This window comes from Camponotus vicinus, unplaced genomic scaffold (genome assembly GCF_025532165.1).
Source record: "Camponotus vicinus isolate PSW18456_S1 unplaced genomic scaffold, iyCamVici1.0 SCAF_8, whole genome shotgun sequence".
In the NCBI taxonomy this organism is placed as follows: domain Eukaryota; kingdom Metazoa; phylum Arthropoda; class Insecta; order Hymenoptera; family Formicidae; genus Camponotus; species Camponotus vicinus.
This window is the reverse complement of record NW_028141980.1, coordinates 15,651,512-15,673,123: the sequence shown is the minus strand read 5'-3', so window position 1 is coordinate 15,673,123 and position 21,612 is coordinate 15,651,512. Positions and strand designations below refer to the sequence as shown.

The window sequence follows — 21,612 nt, the reverse complement described above, 5'->3', positions numbered from 1 at the left end:
CGAGCTCTCGCCCTCCACGCGTCTCGTCCCCATTTTCCCCTTTAGTCCCCTTCGTCCATTCTACCCCTTGAGACTGCCCACCGATCACGGGACGAGCAGCCCTCGAATCGCCATACGAAACTTTGGTCCTTGCAGTAGTAAAGCTTTTGCAGCGGTGGAAACAATCATTTACCGCGTTGCTTTTGATATACGACCGTGCGGAAACAAATGTATAATGTTGGCTTCGCGTAACCGAGAAGGATTATATAGGGTGTTCCAAGCGTACTCTTCCCGTTTTTGCCTTCATAATTCCATAGTAATGTAAAATAATACTGAGTTTTTTATTACTAGTTTTTAATATAGTTTTTATTTATATATTTTTAATAAGAGAATTAAATATAATATTATTCTGAAACATTTATTTTAATATTATAAATATATCTAATTAAAAAAATTACATTTGATTTTGCTAAAAAATGCGTGAATTACATTTATAATTTTTTAATTTATATATGTATACATATATAATTTTGAAAGTTAAAGAGAAAGAAGAAAATGATAATTTTCCTCATCAAATTTTTATTGATGAAAAGCTTTCACAAATCTGTTTCAAAAAAAAGAAGTCGAAACAACCTGACTGATTTGCAAATTACGACACGCGTAAGATCATATATCATCGTTTTCGATGAGACATGAAATGGCAGAATTAGATCGCTGGTGATAAAATATTTTCATTTGGAACGATGCGTTTGATATGAAGACGTGTGTTGCGGCATAAGAAATAAATCACGCGTTTCCACGTGCGTGTGGAAAGCGCGAGGCAACGTAATTAATTAAGGCGAATTGCTTCGGATTGTTCGCGCGTTTTATACTTGACACGTTGAATAATGGCGTCCTTGATTAATATGCCCTGCAGATGTTGCTGCGACGTAAACATCAAGACCTTACCGTGTCTGCAATCGCATTATCATTCTTAATGTCGATATTAATTCTCTTATTCTTATAGCATAATACGTCCGAAATTAAAAAATTTGACATTTTACAAAAAAATTTTGAAAACAAAGAGTAAAAATTTTACATCCCGCAAGAGAAGGAGAAAAGAGAAAGAGATGGAAGAGTCGTGTAAAGTTGAAGTGATTTCCATTTATAGCGGGAAAGCGCGTGATCCAGAAGGATGTAGCGATAGATAGGATTCGGCCCGCGTCGTTATTAAGTGCGCCCTGGATCTGTTTTCGAAGCCCTTTCCTCCCTACAATTCTCCTACATATAGTATATACGTGTCGCTCTTTCTCTGCGATTTCTCTCTTTCTCACCCGCCGATCACACGGCGGGCAATGCCGATAGTCGGCCGTTATTTGACCATAAATTTCGTATCGGTGTTAACGCGAATGTACAGGATATCGTGTAGCTCTCTGTACAAAGAGCCGAAGCCAACCCTCTTCCTCCCTCTCTCTCTCTCTCCTCCTCCTCCTCTTCCACGTCCCTCTTATGCAATGTCCCTTTTTATCTCGCCGTGGCGGAGAGTTATCCCTCTTCTTTTTTGGTTTTACCATACTCCTCCGAAATTTATTCCTCCCTCTCGTGGCTCGGCACAACCCTCTCGCCCTTTCCTTCTATCTTTCTCCGCAACGCACATGTTGGCGATGCAGAAAAATCTCCCCTCCCCCCCCCCTTCTCCCGCGCAACTGAGGTCCGTGGTATTATTTCGCGAATAAAAGCCGATTCGGCGCGGTATCAAGCGACACCGTAGGCAACGGGGTGCGGCATTTTACGAGCGCGAATTGCACTTAATTTATCGTTAGTACGCTAACGACGGCTGTATAAAGGCCATCCCGCTTCTTTCCAATTTGGGATTTTTCGTCGCATACGCGACGCGATATTCGCGGCTGGGATGTGTCGCGTCGTTTTTGGCCGGCATAATAAAAAAGCGAATTTTTACAAGCGAATTAATCCAACAATAATAATAAATCATGGACATCACGGTCAAATTGACAGTTTGAGATACCGTGCTTCACACCCTACGACAGGTTTCATAGATTAGCTTTTATATAGAATTATATTTTTGAATACAATATTATTTATTTATTTAAAAAACTTTTTTGTTTCTTTAGCTCTGTACTTTGCCATATATTTTTTTAGAATTAAAACAAACTGTACTTATTCCGCATGAAATAAGTAATAAATGTAATCCATTTTTATTACGAAAAATATAAGCCATAATATTATTAATAAATATTACTTTTACTATTTTTATATATTACTATTGTGTTATTTTAATATTTTGGAGATTCTAAATAAAATATATTGTGATTTTTAAGTTAAATTCATCGCGTTACATTGGCTAATAAAGTGCTGTACTTTCTCTAGTCGGATAAATTGAACACGCGAAAATACATAAATTATTTAACGTATTCTGGTTCTTTTATATTTTATAATCCATACAACCGCTACTATAATATATTATACTTTAACTCTATATTATATTCTAATGTAATCTAAAGTTAAATGAAATTTACGATACAAAGACCTGAAATTTCATTTTGCAAACTTGGGATAACTAACTCCGATGCATAGCATTGAAATTATACGTCAAGAATCTGACTAATTTTCATGAAAGTTTCTTACTTTTAAGCATTAGAGGCAGCGAGAACGTGACTTTGTAAAGTAATAAAATGCTGCCTAATGTAGAATGAATGTAAAGGCGCGCGTGTCACACGAATCTCGCAGCTCGTTTCAAGTTTTAACGTTGCATTGCTTGACCACACTGAGCGCACGGTCGTATTTTATGGCACGAATTTCGTGAAACACAGCCCGTGTATTTCAGATAAAGTTAAAATCAAGCATTCAATTTCCGTCAACTATTTTTCATCAACAATATTTGATATCATTAATAAGAAGGGATTAGGAATAAAAAGATGAAGAAGTCTTTGTGTTCTAAATACACAATTTTTTTGCTTATATTTATTTTACTCATATAATTTTACGTTTATTTTTTTTAATCGGATATCAATAACTAAAAGTAATTTGTCATTGTACTATAAAATATATATATTATTTCAATTTATTTTTAAATTAAAAATGAAAATGTCATAATGATTTACGTGTGATAGATTATATCAATATTGAAAATCAAATCATCACAAATTTTGTCAATCTGTAGAAAAAAATATTTTTTTACTTATTGTTAGTCTCATATTGCATATCTTAAGATATTACACATCTTAAATTCTATCTTTAAAATCTAACTTTTTATTACTATGCAGAATTCATGTGTACGTATAATATGATAGTAAATTTTTAGCATTTTATCCATTGGCCGCAAGATATATCCGATATATTCAACATACTTTTTCGTAAAAAGGAGGATGGACATGCTTTCGCTTTCACGCAAATTTCAAAGAAAATATCAGTCTTGTCGACATAGCTTTAGGAATATTATGTTTAGTCCTTTTTCTTTTTCTTTCTTTTGTTAAAAATAGAAAATACAGTTCTCGGACTGGACGCTGCTAATCCACAACGTTATCCCGCGCGATCGTTTCCTTAACACGTGATTTATATCGCAGATTTTAGAGCTACAGGTGGATTTACATCTCGTTGAGTTTATAAGACCTCTAAATCTGTTCTCTAACCATGCAAAAAATTCGTAAAAAAAATTCTACATCCTCGAGAAATAAGTTTTTCAAATTTTTATTTCTTCATCTTGGATTTGCCGCGATATACAAGGATTTCTTTTATCTAAAGAAAGATTAATTCCAAATATTGCATATCAAATATTTTTCTTCTAAAATATATCATATCTGTGTATTTTATTTAATCATTTTATTCATGATTCGGTTTTGACTTATTGAAATACTTGATAGGACGATAATAAGATCAATAATTTAATTAAAATTAATTTTAAAATAATTGAATGAAAAATCTTTTTAATCTTATATGCATTCTATTGAAATGATGACAAGTTTGTTCGAAAGCAGAATTCTAAAATACATTTTAGTTAATATTCATAATAAAAGAATGAAACGTATCCGATATTTATTCTTAAAATGTTCGAAACACGTTCTAATCTTTCAAATTTTTCGTTTAGGCATCGTCCTTTGATTGGGACATATTATTCATGAAATTATTTCGTGTAACTGTCATAGTCGAAAGTACCTGTCAATTGAATGGCAAGAAAAAGCTTATTTGAAAAGCTCATGTGTATTAAACATCGGCCACGATACGAGGTCATCAACCTGCTTTAATCACACCGCTTGTTGCGTGTACAACAAGCTATGATGGTAGCAAATATTTACGAACGATATTTGTCGGCTCGCGTGTGTCGCGTGAGTATACGTGTACGTGTACGCGTGTGCATGTCGCCCATGACGAAATTATCCGACGATGACGATGACGGGGAAGAATATTAAGTTCCGGCGAAATAACTACGCCTGCTATTAAATATCGCAAATTATATCCGCTCGAGAAATTCTCAAGAGGCTGAAACGCGTATCTTGCGCGCGTTAACTTATTATTCGAGACCTCCGTGCGCGAATTGTAATAATGGTCGTTTCGGATGTTGGCGAGTAAATAAATGCCGCGATTATCGTATATTAATATTTCGTATGCTGTTTATTCATAAACACGCGCGCGTTTATTTCAATATTGTAAGTATTTTAATATGTCGCGCGGAACGGCTTTATAAGCAACCGCGAGATATTCCTTTCACTGTACTAACTAGTTTGCTTTAATTAAAATGTCGGTTATTTGATATATACAGCAATGATAAACGCAATTATTCTTCTGATACAGTTGAGAGAAATAAATTACATCATGTGAAAAAGTGAAAATTTATCATGAAATGTTCAATATTATGGGGGAGTAATAATAATTTATATTTAAATCTCTTATTTATATCATTGTATTATCAAGTAAATGCGAGAAATCTTCTCTAGATTGAAGGGATAGATTTTTATTTTTGAAATAAATAAATAAATTATTGAAAGAGAAGTAAAAATTTTTATTTTTGAAAATTTTTTCAAAAATAAGTAAAAGTATGTAATGCTGTGTGATTTTGGTTTTTATATATTTCAAAGAATCATCTTTGCTATCGCGAATATAACATATCATAAATGTAGCTTGTTATCTACTAATTAAATATATAAATATATAATTTACTGTTCGCGAATGCCTGAGCAAAATTTGTCCTGCCGATTCTCCGCGTTCTTTTCCCTCTCTTGAATGCCCGACTGTCTACGCGTCGACCAGGTGTATCTTTTTGGTGGTGAGATTTTTGGCTCGCCATCAAGTTGAATGTTTTGGCTAGTCGGTGGCACGGTACCGCCTTGTCTACCGTGCTTACGCGCGACAGATAAAAAAAAGCTCGTCGCGTGAGCTTGCGGACAGCAAAGAGGAAATTTATTTTATCTTCGTCAGGGACGTGCTCAGGGAGTGTCTCGTATTAACGGCTCGATGAATAATATATTTTCGTTTCTCATATAGTATATTTTTATATATTAATAGCCTAATTAAAAGATAGATTATTAAGAGACACGATTAAAAATTTATTTCATATCTTCGTGTTTAAAAATAAATTTGATTTTTAACTAGCATGTATGAATTTTTATATCATATGCATTAGTTTGATAAGTCAATAAATCTCTTATCTTTATCGATGCTGTAGAATTAATTTTTTGTAAGGAAAATTATGTTTAGATTGTTCAATATTTGTTGTTGTGAATGATTAAAATAAATATTTTAAATTTATATTAAAGTCAATATTTTAAATTGACATTATCATATTATCACTAATTATTTTAAATTAAAAATTTACTTATAATTTCTAAGAAATTGACAGCGAAATCTTAACTTTATTAATAAGATGTATTTAAAAATTTATATTAATGATTATATATAAAAAATATAAAGTAAAAAATATTAATTGCTACTATTTTTGGCATGTGGAAAGTTCGATATGTCTCATAACAATTTTTCTCTCTAATGACATTCTCTTTAAGTGTATAAATATATTTTTTTACATATTACTTACATCATCGATATATTTATATCTCCCAAGTTAAAAATGGATAATATAAAAGCAGACTGATAAATATATTGAATCAAGAAACAGCACTCATTTACCGTTGAATTTATTATCGGAGGCATATTCTATTTGTGTCTGTGCATGCGAACAAATATCGAAGCTCCCAGTGACATTTACAAATTTTACGTGGACCAGAAAAAGAATACTTAACATTCCGCGAAATGTGAAATCGGACTCGTGCCTGCAATAAATTTTTCGTCTGCTCTCTGTTTTAAAATCTGATACTTGATATTATTAAGAAACTTATTTTTATATATAAGTTAAAAATTGAAAACTTTGATAAATCGGTAACATAATATTATAAATAAAATGTAAATAATTATCAATGATAAGAAAACAATTATTACGATATTTAATGAAAAATAATAATTACAACATTTAAAAAATATTATTACGACATTAGAAAAGAATTTATGCGTATAAAGTCATATAATTATTGAGAAACAATATAATCATTAATTTTATCATTACAAACTAATCGCATTATCAATTATACACTTTTCCAATTGTTTATTAATAATTTTGTGGAAAACTAGAATCTTATGTCAGATTATTAATATTATTTTACTATATACGCACAATATTCCTTACTTACGCTTGAAACAATTAAGTTTAAAAAAAAATTATCGTTTTGATAATCAATAGATTTAAGTGTATCGATAGATTTTGCGAATTCAATATCTTATCGGAAATCATCGGCAATACATTTCGTTTGACGTTTGAAAATTTCTTATTGCATGTTTGAAACTATAAAACTTTCGTCGGAAATTTCATTTTTATCTCTGAAAGTTTCTTATACACACAAAGTGCAAGTACAACTTCGTGGAGGATGACTTCCATTTCTCGTAAACTTGAATATCACAGTGGAAACAAGAATAATGTTGAAATTATTTTCCTTTGCTCTATAAACCTACATAGTTTCGTGGAAGTTGGAAGGGGACAATACGCGAATTTATCGGAATTTTTATTACCCGAGTAAACGATACTGTCATTCACTCTGAATTTTGAGAGTCGCTTAATATTCAGAGTAAAGCCGATGATAACGATTCGAGCGAGCTGTTATCGTGGCAAACGAGATACTTTATTTGCGTATACGCTCGACGTATACAGACGAGCAAATCTACCAAGTGGTCTCGACACGAGTCTACCGCCTCGAGTCTAGCGTCTGGCAAAAGTATTTCCAAAGAAACGGAGGGGAAAGGGAAAGAGAGAAAGGTTTACGAGATTTCGTTCGAGGAAGAAGATGGAAGAGGAGAGAAATAGAGGGAGGAAGAAAGGCGGGAAGCTTTATTTTGTCTTCGTGAGGAGACACGTTTCGAAGAGACGCGACTCTTTTCCGTTTGCCTTCTCGAGACGTACCCTCTGCTCACTCCCCCTCGCATCTTACGACCTGCCACCTTGTCGTATATTTTCGTTGTCCGGGCCCTCTTTCCATTCTCTTCGCTCTGGCATCTACGAAATACGAAGGCCGATTTGCCAGAGTTTTATGTGTCAAAACACGTTATCATATTGGCGACGCGTCTACGACGTCTGCTACGACGTCGCTTTTATACCGATTCTGCCTGCCTTTCCGTTGTCGAAGCGTCGCGAGAAAGGATGTATTTGACACGTGCCGAAAGTTTCCTGGTGACGAGATTCTCTTTACACTGAGATTGTACGTTGAAATGTATAAATACAATTAATCTGTTCGCGCGAGACGATGTTAAAATTATTAGATGTTAAAATTATTAAATTAATAATTCTACAGAATAATCTCAGATTCTCTCTTATCACAGCACGAATCATTAGAAATTTATCAAAAAAATCCCACCACATTTCTTGATTTTCGCTCGAAAAGCAAATCCAGTTTGTTCTCCTAAGATGTTTAAGAAGATACGTGTCTTTTAGTAAGGGGGGCAAATAAAGGGGGTGGATGATCGGATCTATGTATGAAGGTCGGCGCGTCGGGAATCAACGAGGCGAAATAGCCTCGTAAAAGCGACTAACAATGTTTCATGAGACCATGTTTCACTCGCTGTGCACTCTCACCTGGGCCATGTCTCCTCGGACCGCGAGCGCGCGCGCGTGCGCGCGTTGTACCTAAATAAATCATTATTTCGGTAAAGTGCTGCCGTCCTGAATAAAACAGTGCGCCGCGAAGTGCATGGTTTTAGGTCGGCTTAGTGGCGCTAACGGAGCGTACGAGGATGCGCGTTTTCATGGATTAATTAGCCATATATAAGCCACCCACCGCCGAATTCATTGGTGTACTATGTCTCCCGGTGCGCATCGTCGTATGCGAAAATCGAGAAAAAGTTAATGCGAGCCATCTCCGGGGAATTCGCGATTAATTATTAGGTCGCACCTCGGGTTTTCTTTGCAGCCGACCGGCGCAATAGTTAAGTTTTCAGGATGGTCAGGGTTTCACGTGTAATGAAGTTTCTCTCTCTCTCTCTCTGTCTCTCTTTCTCTCTTTGACACATAGCTATGAAAGCTACAAAGCAATAGCGGTGGCGGTAACGCGGTGATTCTGTGTGTGCTGGGGCCACTTTCAGAAACGAGTCGACGAAACGAACGATGCCCCTTTTGCTGCCCTTTGCGTCGCTCACTCGCGCGCGTTGGTAGAAAGCAACATGGGGTTGGTATTTTGTTGCAGCGGCCGCCTTTAATGTGGTTCCTGTAAAGGGCCGGCGAGATGGTGATAGACATTCGTGTGACAGATATATATATATATATATTTTGCGCGATTCATACGATGAATTTAGTTTCGACTGAGATTAATTAATTCCTTCAGCTCTTTATTAAAGTAGAAATTCGTATATTTTCATTTTTTTTCTGTAAATTATAGAGACAATTTCAAAGTATAATTTTCATATTTACGTAGTAATTTCCATATTTTCAATTATATCTGTACTTTTGCTTTCGTCATATTTCATACATTTCGTCATGTAAAAAGAAAGAAAAATATTCCTAATATAATGAGGTGAAGAATTAATTTAAAAATAAATGTATTTTCTCCAGGCCAAACAAACATCATATCTTGCATCAGCAGCGCTTCAAACTACATGTAACTCTTATTTTATAATACGTTGTTTAACTGCTGCTCTTAAAGTCATGTTTTACGCATAATTCATAGATTTTTTTTTTAGATTTGATGATAAGTCAGTTACTTTATTACCCGGATATATTCTTATAATGCACATATGCGATGGATTTATGTACGCATGGTCGATTTGATTGCTAGACGAGAAAGCGCGTTTAACTATACCTGGGGTTGTAACGTGTCACGAGAATAATATTTGCTCTTTTGATATGGGAGTATTGATAAGAGAATGTCAGGCTCGATATTAGTTATTGTCCATGTGTTATTGTAATGCATCGATTTCACAATTTTCATCAAACATTATCATATCGCATAATTCATTCTGACTTCAAATCTATTTTAATATAGAATCATTTACATATATCTTTACAATCGATAAGCTTTAAGCATCAGAATGAGTTATATTGAATGAGATATTATACAATGTGAAAATTATTTTTGTCAATTTCTAATTTAAAAATTGCTAATATTGTGATATTTTTTAAAGAGTTGATCTGGATTTCATCTGAATACTAAGTGTTCCTCTAAAATAATACTATAATATAATTTTATTGTACTGTATAATTAACGATAGCTGCTATTCGTTTCTTATTATCTCACGTACTAATCATTTCGTACCTTAAAAATATGCAACTATAAATTTATCCATTTTCCCCAATTAGATCATACTTAGTAATCCCCAGTATGGAGAATTACAGTGTGTTCCAATTAATATTGCCGATTAATTTGGAGGTTGCATCGTCAACGTTTTGTCTTTTGTATAAGAGCGCAACATCCGAAGGAGAATCTGGTACGGAGTGTGAGAAAATTTAGCCAGGGTGGGCTTAATTACGATTTTCACAGCGTGGTATAACAACAGCGTGTGTATCCGCGGCCGGCTGTATTTCCGGCGTGGAACTACAGGGCGCAGTTGCGTTATATAGTCGACTCCTTCGCCGTGAAACTATTTCGTGAGTACTTTCGACCATTACCGTCCGTTTGTACCCGGGGTAACCGCACGCTATCCGGACGTTTGTGCATCCACGTACACCGTATACAGGCTCTAGCGGGATAATACGCATATCTTCGGCCTGGGAATTCACTTGTGCTCAGCCGACATTACTTTATGTCGGCACCTTCTTCGCATACGTCTTGTATCTTTTTGTTTCTTTTCTCGAGCTTTAATAAATCAATAAAACATGTGAAATATGAAGTACAATAATGTATTGTAAGTATTTTATTCCACAATATTGCAAAATTTCTCTGTTAAACGGAAACAAACGCTTATATGACATATCGCGTCTTGCTACGATATTACCCTTTATGCAGCATTTCCGAGTTGAATTAGGCAACGTTGGTGCTGTAAACAAGGCTTGGTAGGACGGACGGGCAAGCACTTTGAACTGTTCGCTCTCGCAATTCGATTACAACGGAGCTACAAATGGGGCACGCGGCTCAGACGTTAAACGCTACCTAGGTCGGCTAAACCAACGATTCGCGGTTTTCCTGCGCGCTATATCGGAACGAACGTCGTAGTAACGTAGGAATAGCGGCCAGAGAACGCGTAATACATTTGCACAGCGAAAGAAAGAGAGAGAGAGAGATAATTTCCATCCTCGGAATGCGGAATCTTATTGCTCCAATAATAAACCTTCTGCGGACGACACGTTGTATTCATATGTATTAGCAACGAGCCGCATGTATTCTGCCATAAATACCGCTAGAAAACTGAATTACTTGATGAAAATTCTCAACGCGTGCCTTCCAGAAAGTTTATCAGCTCTGGAATAGAGGTTCTTATCGATATATCGCGGTCAAGTGAAACGCTCATATTAACTCGCTCATATTTTCTTTCTCAATACATTCTCCAGTAGACAAAGAATTTGTGTCACGAAGAATTTAACTGTACGTTTCAAACTTGCAAAATTTACAACGTAGATTTTACTTACATGGCTTTTATCATATTTAATATTTATTCACTTGCGTCAATGTTAGTTTAGCTTTATTTATTTAAAATTGTTTTAAGCGAGATTTAAATATGTGTCTGCCTTTATTTATTTAAAAAAAAAGATATGGACATATCTAAATCTTGCTTAAATCCAAAATAATGTTTATTACCTGGCCTTAACAATTTAATTTCTAAAATGATTCTCCCTCCCTCTCACTCTCTTTTTCTCTCTCACTCTCACTCTCTTTCTTATAATGATTCTGAATTTAATGTTGACAAAGCGCCGCAAGTTTATCACTATAAATCAGAAATAAAGTTTCGATAAAAGGTTAACGTGGCACGTGGGGCGATTCAAGAATCTTGACGCTCGCAAGATTGTTCGACGATCCTTTAATTGATACACGTTGCAGCGACTTCTCTACTATACTTTGGGGGATACTAACGCATAATTTACGTCTCTCTTTCTGAAACTCGACGAGACGCGGCGCGCGTCCTATTTTACCAGATGTAGCGCAAACGGAAGCGAATTCGCAATCTCCCCTCGCTGCGGATGAGCGTGTGCGCGAACGCAGCTGCACGTAGAAAATATATCATGCTCCGGGACATTATGCGCCGCGGGAAGTTTCGGAATAGCATTAGAAAATTTCAGTCGCCCGCGTAACTTTCTACAAAGTTTACGTCCGCGTACGACGCCGTACGGGAATGTAACCGGTATAAGATTGCACGCTCAATCTTCCCTCATACACTTTTATTCGATCAGCGCGGCCGCAGCTTAATCTTCTCGAGAGTTTCCTCGCCATGAAAACGGAAAGCGCATGTAACGACGGGACATACATTACGAACCATCGTCGTTCCGCACTACATTGTACTTCGCGAGAAATATTTCACATCCGTCGTATATTATCGCTACATCGCCGTCGCTATCATCGCCGTAGAAATAATATCATAAATCCTAGGATTCTGGGGAATCCCCCGCGGATTTCTACACGCTTCGAAGCTTTCAAAAATAATTATGTATATATTTCTGCTTTCGTAAATTATTCAGAGAAAGACTTTTCGATATTTAAATATAATTAAAATAAAATATTTAATCATGACGTATATCAACTGTTTAACCATACATAAAAAAATATTATTATTCGAGGATGAAATAATAAAAGCTACGTAAATTTAAAAAGAGGACTGGATGAAATAAGGCTTTATTTAAATGGCCGAATCTTGTTAAGGTTCCGTTTGTGCCACAGTCAACAGTCCTCTCTCTTATCGTATTTGACCGAGACCTGGTTTGCTTTGTATCTTGATCGCAAAAAAAAAAAAGAAAAGGAAATCAACAACTCGAACGAGAGGAGCGATGGACGCGTGCATTATTATACACCGTCGCCTTAATGCACCACGACACACAATGTCGTCGTGTTTCTTTATGCACGCGTGCACCTCGTGGACGCGCCAAGTTTTATCACGAAGTGTCGCACTAGGAAACTAGGCTGTCGGGAATTTTCGCGTAAAAGCTTCGCGCTCTTCCCGTTAAAATAATGAGCGCCTCGAAAAAGAAGACGCTCCTCTCCTCTCGACGCTTAGAACCGACTGCTTGCAACTGCAACGTATACACATACATATGCACCACTCTCAACAGCTGCATATATATATCACCGAGCGCTTTGTGCGCGCGATCTTTTGTGCGTGCGTGGTGTACGTGGATTGCCCCCTTTTCCCTTGTCGCGTATGTGGACCAGAGTTAGGGAGCTTTTCAAAAACTCCACAAAAGAGAAACTATCTTGTCGACAGCTCCGACAGCAATATTAAAGCGTTTATCTTTCATTGTCACCGCTGTAGACACGAAAATGGGGCGGTGAACGATCGCGCGGTCGATCATCGATCATAGATAATTCAAGTCTTATCGAAAGATTAATTCTGTTACAGATATAATTTTAAACCTCCAAGGACTAATTTGTTTCCAACAAGTAATTGCTAAAGATTTGTATTTAAAAAATTGAAATATCACACTAATATTTGAATAAATAAAATTATATTATATTTTACATTTTTTTATTTAAATGTAATAATTAAGCTCTCCGAATCTTTCTGTTTAATAATTTTTTTACGCGCGTTTTATATCTGCAAAATCCACTACTGGTTTTATTGTCGCGCCTGCACGTCCAATCTCGGTACGTTTGACCGAATTACTGTTGGCCATCCGTTTTAAATCTGCCTTGACAACTACAGACGTGACAGGTGATCTGATGCAATTCGAACAACAGCGCCGCTGTAGCAGTGCTCCGGATAGCGAGTGCACATGTATGTACGTAATACATGTATCGTGTCGCTGAATATGCGGATTACGTTACAGTTGCGATGTTCTTCTCTTTTTCTTTTTTTCTCTCTATTTTTGGAGCGCGATAACAGTTTCCAAAATTTCGCTACAGATATCGAACTGCCTGTCGAATTTACCAAATGGAAATTGCAAACGTTTAATTAATTTTAATTAATTTTATTTATATTGATTTAGCATTATTTTTATCGTGATATTTTAATTTTTAATGATACAAATATTTTAATCGTCAAATTGATGTAAAATGTACTTACGTGTTTTCGCACTAATCATCTCGAAAAAATTATTTTCAAGATATTACATTAATAATACTATATAATTATATTATCTGTATAATTGTATTATCTCATAAAAATAGTTACAACTATTCACCTAATCTAACTTCGATTCAGAGGAAAATCTGTTTTCAAAATAAACCTCAACACGTCGTTCAACTAAGCTACTAAATCTCTCAGGCGTTAACGCTAATTTTAACGACACGTACGAAGCAATCGCTTAGGCGACATTAATTAAGCGCGAGAGCCAAGAAAAAGGAGGTATAACAACGAGGAGTAACGTGGCGGTCGTTCATCGCGCACAGAGCCGTGGTATGCAGAGGGGTTGTGCCTTGTCGTCACGGCACATATTTTATACGGCAATTTGGCCGTAAGTGGTAAGAACGTAAAGTTAACAAGTCGAGGGGGAAGGAGGGAATCACCTAACAGAAACAAACGAGAAACCGGGACACTCGACACAAGTGGTGGACGGTATGGTAGCGTCGAGCAGGGGAGAGAAAGGGAGGGAAACGAGGGGGATGTAGGTTACCTCCGGAGGTGAGATTTACGAGCGTCGCCGGCCGGCGCGAAAAAGTTTACATTTGCTTCTCTTTCTCTCTCTCTCTCCCCCCCCCTCTCTCTCTCTCTCTCTGTGCGACTCGCCGGAAGTAGCTGAGAGGATTGACGGTGTTGCGCGATAAAACACAGCCACGATAAACTGGATGTTGCGATACCGGCGTGACATTTTAGGTGTCACATCGCGGTGAAGCCATTTCTTTGCTCATTTATCGGAATGGGGGATTTAACTCTTTTACAATTCTCTGGATATATATTTATTAAAAAAATGTAAGGGTCAGAGTTATATATTAAAAAATAAAGAAAGAGATCCGCGAGTATAAGCACAGATTTAAAAAAGTTTAATTGTGAGTTTTAGTGAAAATACACGGCCACAATTTATTCTTTGTATAATCTCAAATGAATCTTACCTTTACAGAAATTTTTACTTAAGAAAAGATACTGAATATTGTGACAATTAGCAACAATATATAAAAAAAAGCTCCGATTAGTTCACATTATTTTGTTTTTATTATTCACACTTATATTTCGCTCTTTTTTTTAAATACAAGATAATTTCTGTTGCTCTCGCAAAAAACCGATAAATTATACTTTATATCTTATTTCTTGCCTTTTCCAATATTTTCTGCGCTTGGAAACGCAATTGTAGTATTTTCCAGCAACACGGTTTGCACGGAATTACGAAAAAGAAGTATAATACATATCTCGTTTGTTTTTAACTGACCCAGTTAATGCCATGAAAAAACTCGACCAGTCTGTCGGATACATCATCGGTGTCGCGCAGTTGAAATTTCTGACAAATCGACACTCGTGTGCACGTTGCGTAAATGAGCGTATTGCGACTGGTTGGCAAGTCCGGCCGGGGGAACATTTGGCGAGCAAACTTTTTTAATTAAATGGATACTCGACTATACTCGACTCCGCGCCGCGGAGCCGATCAATTTGATACATGCGGCGAAAAGGCGGGAGAGGGAGAGGGCCAGGGGGCGGGGAATCGTCAAGAAATTTAATTTTCGAAAGCACCGTTCAACGAACGAAAAAAGCAGATGAAGTAAGGTTCGGACCATTTCGGAAAATTCGTCCGGAACTGAGCGTTTTACGCACAGTGGGTCAACCGTAATATTGAGGTCGACACAATTGCGGAAAAGTCAATAGTCCAATCTTTAAAGAATAAATTACGTATCTCGCTGCGCTTCGTGCACTTTGCTTTCGTGCACGAAATTGCGTTTGTAAAAAAAAGCAGTGTGTATTCGCGAGAGATACAGTTCCGAAAGATTAACCTAATAAAAAAGGAGGGAAAAACATCAGTTATATAAACTTTGCAATAGTGAAAGAGCGCGAAAAGTAACGAGGAAAACCTATAGAACGAAATAAAAATCGAAGATCCTAATTAGGTGTAATAAAAGTGCGGATTAAGAGGAAAACGTGGATTAAACAGACATAAAGAAGGGAAAAATATCAGTTATATAAACTTCACAACAATGAAAGCGCGAAAAGTAACGAGAAAGCGAGAAACCTATAGAATGCCCGAGATAAAAATCGAGGATACTAATTATATAATAGAAGCGCGGATTATATATAAAAGGAAAACGTGGATTATAAACAGAAATAATGAAAAGCCGATAAATCGAGAGATTTAAAAAAAATGCGAAAAGGGAGATTTCTATCGAGACAAATAGAGAGAGAGAAAGAAAAGAGGGAAGCGTAGACAGTAGCCGAGAAAGGCACTGGAGGGAAGAATAATGGAAAGAGGAATCTATAGAAAGTATCTATTCTTGAGAAGAGAGTAAGCATCGTGCGTAGGAGAGTGACGGTGGAAAGGAATAAGAGGAACGCCTAAAAGAAGAAGTGTCCGGAAGAGAAACGAGAAGATCGCTCTCCGATGTGCACCGAGAGGAGATAGAGAGCGAGACTCGACCTAGACTCTGCGCTCTTCGCATCGAACTTCGACCTTCCGAGCACAATCGACAGCAAACATATCCTGAAACCTCGCCTAACTTCGCGGTTGCCTTCGCTAGCCGCTAACTCGATGGCCGCACAAAAGGGAGAAACGCAAGCTCGATTTCTCCTGCGTCCTCGAATAGAGACGTCGATGTGAGTAAAACGCTTTCTCGCCGCTTTTTCTCTCTTTAAAAGGTATTTTCAAATAATGCCATAATTTATCGACGGATATCTAGCTCTTCAAGGTCTTATCTCTCTAAAAGAAAATGTCGTTATTCACATCGCGAGAAACTTCCATATTAAATGTCTTAAATAAAATTTGCATAAAATTAATTGAAAAATAATTTTGTTATCTATTTTTCTTCTTGAAGCTGGCTTTTTTCGCGAAGTCTTTTTTTTAATCAGTATCTCTTCATGCACAAACCTTTAGGGCGCATTAGTAATTTCGTTGAGTAAAATAAATCGACTTATCAATCGATAGAAAATTATCACTGCAATTTAATCAATTTATCCTGAGACATGCTATATAATCTATCCTTCTCTCTCAGCGTCGGACAACGGTACCTTCGCCTTTTACAAATTGGCACCGTAATCTTTTCGACTTCTCGATAATTACGAGAATCTACGGTTTTCCAATTTTTCGGTAAAGTCGGATTTTACTGCTTTTCGAAAAGTAAAGAGAAGATTGTTTTAAATTAAGAATACAGGATATATATACGTAATTTAAAATTAATAAATACTATTTTTGATGCGAATAAACATCAGATAAAGCGACCTTTAATATTATTATTGTTACTGTTATCGTTACTATCACAATATGGTTATTCATTTAATTTTGGAAACGTTCAATTCTAAAGTGATAATCTAAACCAGGTTAAATCCAGTGAGATAAATTCGTGGTAAATTCACAAAATGCGGCACACGACAAATATGTAAACGTATTTCACTCCACATTTGATGAATTTTGCATATTTTTAGAGGATATATTGCTCAATTTTAATACTGCAAAAGGATTTATCTCGCCATTTCATTCATATCTGTGAGCGTAAAAGATTGCAATGTACACTTTTTTTCACTTCCATTTTCTACTTTCATTTAAAAAATAAATTTGATTTGTATTCTCTTTTGTATTGAGATGATTTTCGTGAGTTGCAATTTTCTCTTTTAAAATAACGACAGAGATTTGTTTAAAAAGAAAATTAATTTGATTCGCGTAATAAGTTTTAAAAATAGCAAATGACATTGTTTTTATGTTTAATAGATTTTGATTTTTTGATTATTTTCAAGAACTTTTATTTGTATTTTTCGTATTTTATATCGAAAGCTAATAATGATAAAGGATGACATTGATATATTATTTCCGAAGAAAGATCTAACAATCTTTCTACAAATATCTTTTAAAAGTGGTTTAATTTAATTACAAAAAAAGTTTTTGATATACATAATTAATGCACGGAAATGGATTATGATCATGAAAAGCGTGTTTTATAAAGTAACGACTCACCTGCATGCCGGTTCACCGACGGTCTCGAAAAATAGGCAGGTACCACCGTTCATGCAAAAGTCTCCTGCTATCGGACAGGGCTGCTCCTGCCGCGGCCATGCCGCTGTCGCTGTAATCAAAGAAATCACACGATATCATTATTACATATCTGCAACATCCTCAGCGTGATACAGGTAGCATGTGTCATTACGAAGATACAGATTCTCACGATTTATCCGTTAAACGTCGCGTTTTGCGCGGTTATTAATTGTCGTCAATTATTAATAGAAAAAAATGTTAAAGCATTTTTAAGAGATTCAATATAAAAAAGTTAATATCACGAGAAGAGAACGTATAAATTGCAGCGGGCAAAACGCGTAAAGTTCCGAGTACCCAGAATTCGCGATGCATTTTGCATCGGCGATTCATATCTGGCGTAAAAATGTGAAAAGTTGCGTCGGCGTACAATGTTTGCATCACGCAAAGCGCGTGTTTGCCGCGTTTTCAAAGTTTCGGCGAAAATACTCATCCGCTAGCGTCCTGCTATTATGCACATTAACATGATGAAACGAAGTAGACCGTGGCAAGATGGAAAATTGTACGCGGAGGCGAAAAAAAATACGCGGATTAAATATGGTGGCGCATTTAATGAAACCGGAATACGCATCATTGCCACGCGTAATTAACTAGCACGAGCCGTTATCTGTCCGATGTACATACGGTTTTAATGCTCGGAAATTCTCCCCCCCCTGCCCCTCCCCCTTCTCCCCCGGTGTCGTCTCCGCGCGCCGCATGCACACACTCAGCTTCCGGTCGCGTACCAATTTAATTATTTAATTTAATTACAACAAACATTAATTAAAATATCGTTAAACTGCATCTGTACTGCAGGCGTACAACGGGATGTATTTTGGAGGACGCGCGGCGCACAATACGTGCGGGTTTATTTCTTGTAATTGCGTAAAATTCTGTAAAATCGTCCGACGCGCGTTGATTACGTAAAATAAATACCCCCCCCCCTGCCATATCGGAGGGGGAACATCGTGTAATGAACTTTATTCATTACCATTTACTAATGCGGTCATTTACATTATCTCCGCGTTGCATTACCAGTGCTTGAATCACCACGCAATTAGGACGATTTTCCATCCACCATTTTTACCCCACTTACCAATTAATTAACTCTGCCGAAAATCTACGCTTGTAATATATAAAAACACGCATACATACGTCCATATGTATATATTTAAATATTATAACTTTTAATTATATTGTCGACAAATATAAATATTTTTAAATTTAAAAAATGCATGCTTTTTATAAACATGTAGAAATATCAAACTGCAATTTTTACATCATTACATAGTTACAAATTGTAAAAGCGGCTATTTATTTAATATTGATAACTTTATTATTTCGTCAATTTAACATTTATTATTAGCTTTTCATTACATGCAAAATAATTTGTAAAATAATATAATATTTTGAAAAAAATCGATTTTACATAGGCATTTCTACAAATTGAGCATTCGAATCATAAAAAGAATAATGCTATGAGAACTTTTAGCGACAGGTATTTCGCGCAGTCAAATCTGTTACATGTGGAATATATCGAGTTGATCCACGGCAAACGCGAATAAAAGAATTGCATCTGCTTCGAAAGCGCAAACTGTCGACACAATCGATCTCCCTTCTTCATCGCGTTACGCGGAGTTGTTGCTTTCGTCGGCACTTTTGCCAGACGTGAGCTGCTACTATGTGAATAAAACGCGCGCTGAAGCCTTGTCATTGTCACGGGAAAAGCGATATTCACAGCATCCGCGTGTCGAACGCTTCGAGATGCCACCGTGCATTTTAATTTCGATCGAGCTCTTCCTCGCGAAATTAGTCTTTGCCATGCAAATGCGTCGATCGCTGAGGTATGGAGATCTTAAAGCAACCGCTCTCCAAAGTTTTCCCGACCCCCGACCATCGTGGCTATCCTTTTCTTTCCTTGTCGTAAAATCGCAACATCGACAACGATCGCTAGACGATGCTGACACGTCGATAGCTACCATCAAGCGACCCGTCATGCTTGCGAAAGATAATTTTATTGCTCGAGAAGATGCTTTAGCTCGATACCTATAACTATTTTTCCATTTAAGTAAAAAAAAGGTACTTGTCTAGAAAAAAATGTATGATTGAGAGAAAGATTTTTCGATAAATTGAAAATATGCAAGCAATATTGTTCGTACTAAATTCTCTCGTAAAAAGATGACAGTCTTTCCTACAGTCTTATAAGAATCTCGTGGCAATTTAATTATTCTACCAGAAAATACTCGCGGTGTATTCAGCTCGCCGATTACAATTAACCCGATTGGCCTCAGGAAAAAGTCCATTTGACAGAATTGGCTTCAACCGCCAACGGGGAAAAAGCACTCGCTCGGATTTTCGTAAGTCCAGTCGGCGAAAGTTGGCGCGGCGACTTCAAACGCTCACGCAGGAAGATATATCTGTTAATTGCAAAAAATTTCTGCCACCTGCCGCTGACGGATGGGCAAGCAAACGTATCGTATTAAAAATATCCGCACAACGGACGAAACTAAAGCCGTTTTTGATAGAGACGGACGTTAATGCCGGACGTAATACGTCCGCGATGACGCCGCGATATGTTCTCGTCGAAGGTAGCGACGAGTTCTCACTATTATTACAGTCGGATTAGCAGTCCGCCATTTGGTTCGGTATTACCGCGTTCTCAACTGGAATTTCAGCCGAGAAAGGGAAAGAGAGAGTCTCGGAGAAAGCATCGGACTTAACTACTCTTTGCCACCGGGAGGTTCGGCCCTTTTTCGCGCGCGCGTTTCTTCTCGTTTAGCTCGTTAACGAGCGGAAGACATTTTGCAGTGAAAGCTCTTAGTCGGCGCTTCGGCCAGCTGGTGCGCGTGGAAGAGCATTTCGCTATGTGAAATTTCAATTTTCTCGTCGTCGATGCGCCTCCGGAAGTGCATTTTACGCGGGCTGATACACTGCGTCACGCAACCCCCTGAAATTGACTTCCTTCGTTGTAACCTTTTCTTCTAATGACACACGCTAATTCCAAGATTTGTAAGAGATGATTTTGCCGATATTAGTAGGAGATAAGCGTTAAGAAAGCGAGTGAATTTTCCCTGATAATCATCTCAATTGCGACTAGCTTTGTACGATAAGGATAAAGTATTGTACGATTATTTTTATCAATTTGTAATATCCGGCTTAGATTTAACAATTTCAAACAATATTAATACATATAAAATTATGTAATCATATATACATAAAATTAATAAGTTTTGAATATATTAAAAAATTTCGATATGATGATAAAAACTTAATTTTTTTGTGTAAAAAGGAAACTCAATCTTTAAATTCAAATTTTTTTATCTTTAGTGAATTATCGATAATTCTCTCATTTATACGCAAAGCGTAAAAATAAATTTGCAGCACTTTAGAAAATTAATCAATCATGTACGTGAAATTGTACTGGCGTTAATCAGTAACTGCCTTATGTTAGCGTTCAAGCAATTGGGTATCAGGTGCTTTCGCTAATGCGTCTTCTCGTATCAGACTGCAGTACAATATCAGCAAAGTGTTTGCGTGCAAAACTAGCATATTCATCACCGTCACCGGCACTGAACATGTTAATCCTTATGCAATGCGAGAGTTTGTCCATCTTTTTCCAAAAATTAAGCTAAAGCTACTTTTCTAAAGCAATTTTTAAAAAGGTTGTAAGAAAAAAAAAACATTTTGTACTTATCTTTAATATAATATAAAGATAAATATGCAAAAATAGCATAATAAAAAATAATGTAATATAAAGATAAATATACATAAATAAATATGTATTATTGTATAATATTTGATCGATATTTACGTAATAATATTGTTACAAAGTAAAACAGCGTAAAATCAATTTTCTGCAGAGGCTTGCCTCTCCAATTTACATCTAG

General features: G+C 36.4%; 2 protein-coding genes across 3 annotated transcripts in view; one reads left to right on the top strand and one right to left on the bottom strand.

Moving 5' to 3' along the window:
• The window catches only part of Vn (membrane-bound neuregulin protein vein), a 325,672-nt gene that overhangs the window by 47,580 nt on the left and 256,480 nt on the right, over nucleotides 1-21,612 (bottom strand). For both annotated transcript variants that reach the window (XM_083107515.1, XM_083107514.1), the window contains exon 6: nucleotides 17,672-17,780. In XM_083107515.1, coding sequence (XP_082963641.1) covers nucleotides 17,672-17,780 — 109 coding nt within the window. The remainder of the gene's footprint in view (nucleotides 1-17,671; nucleotides 17,781-21,612) is intronic.
• Mad2 (mitotic arrest deficient 2) overlaps nucleotides 1-21,612 on the top strand; it is a 75,614-nt gene that overhangs the window by 49,027 nt on the left and 4,975 nt on the right. The window lies entirely within an intron of this gene.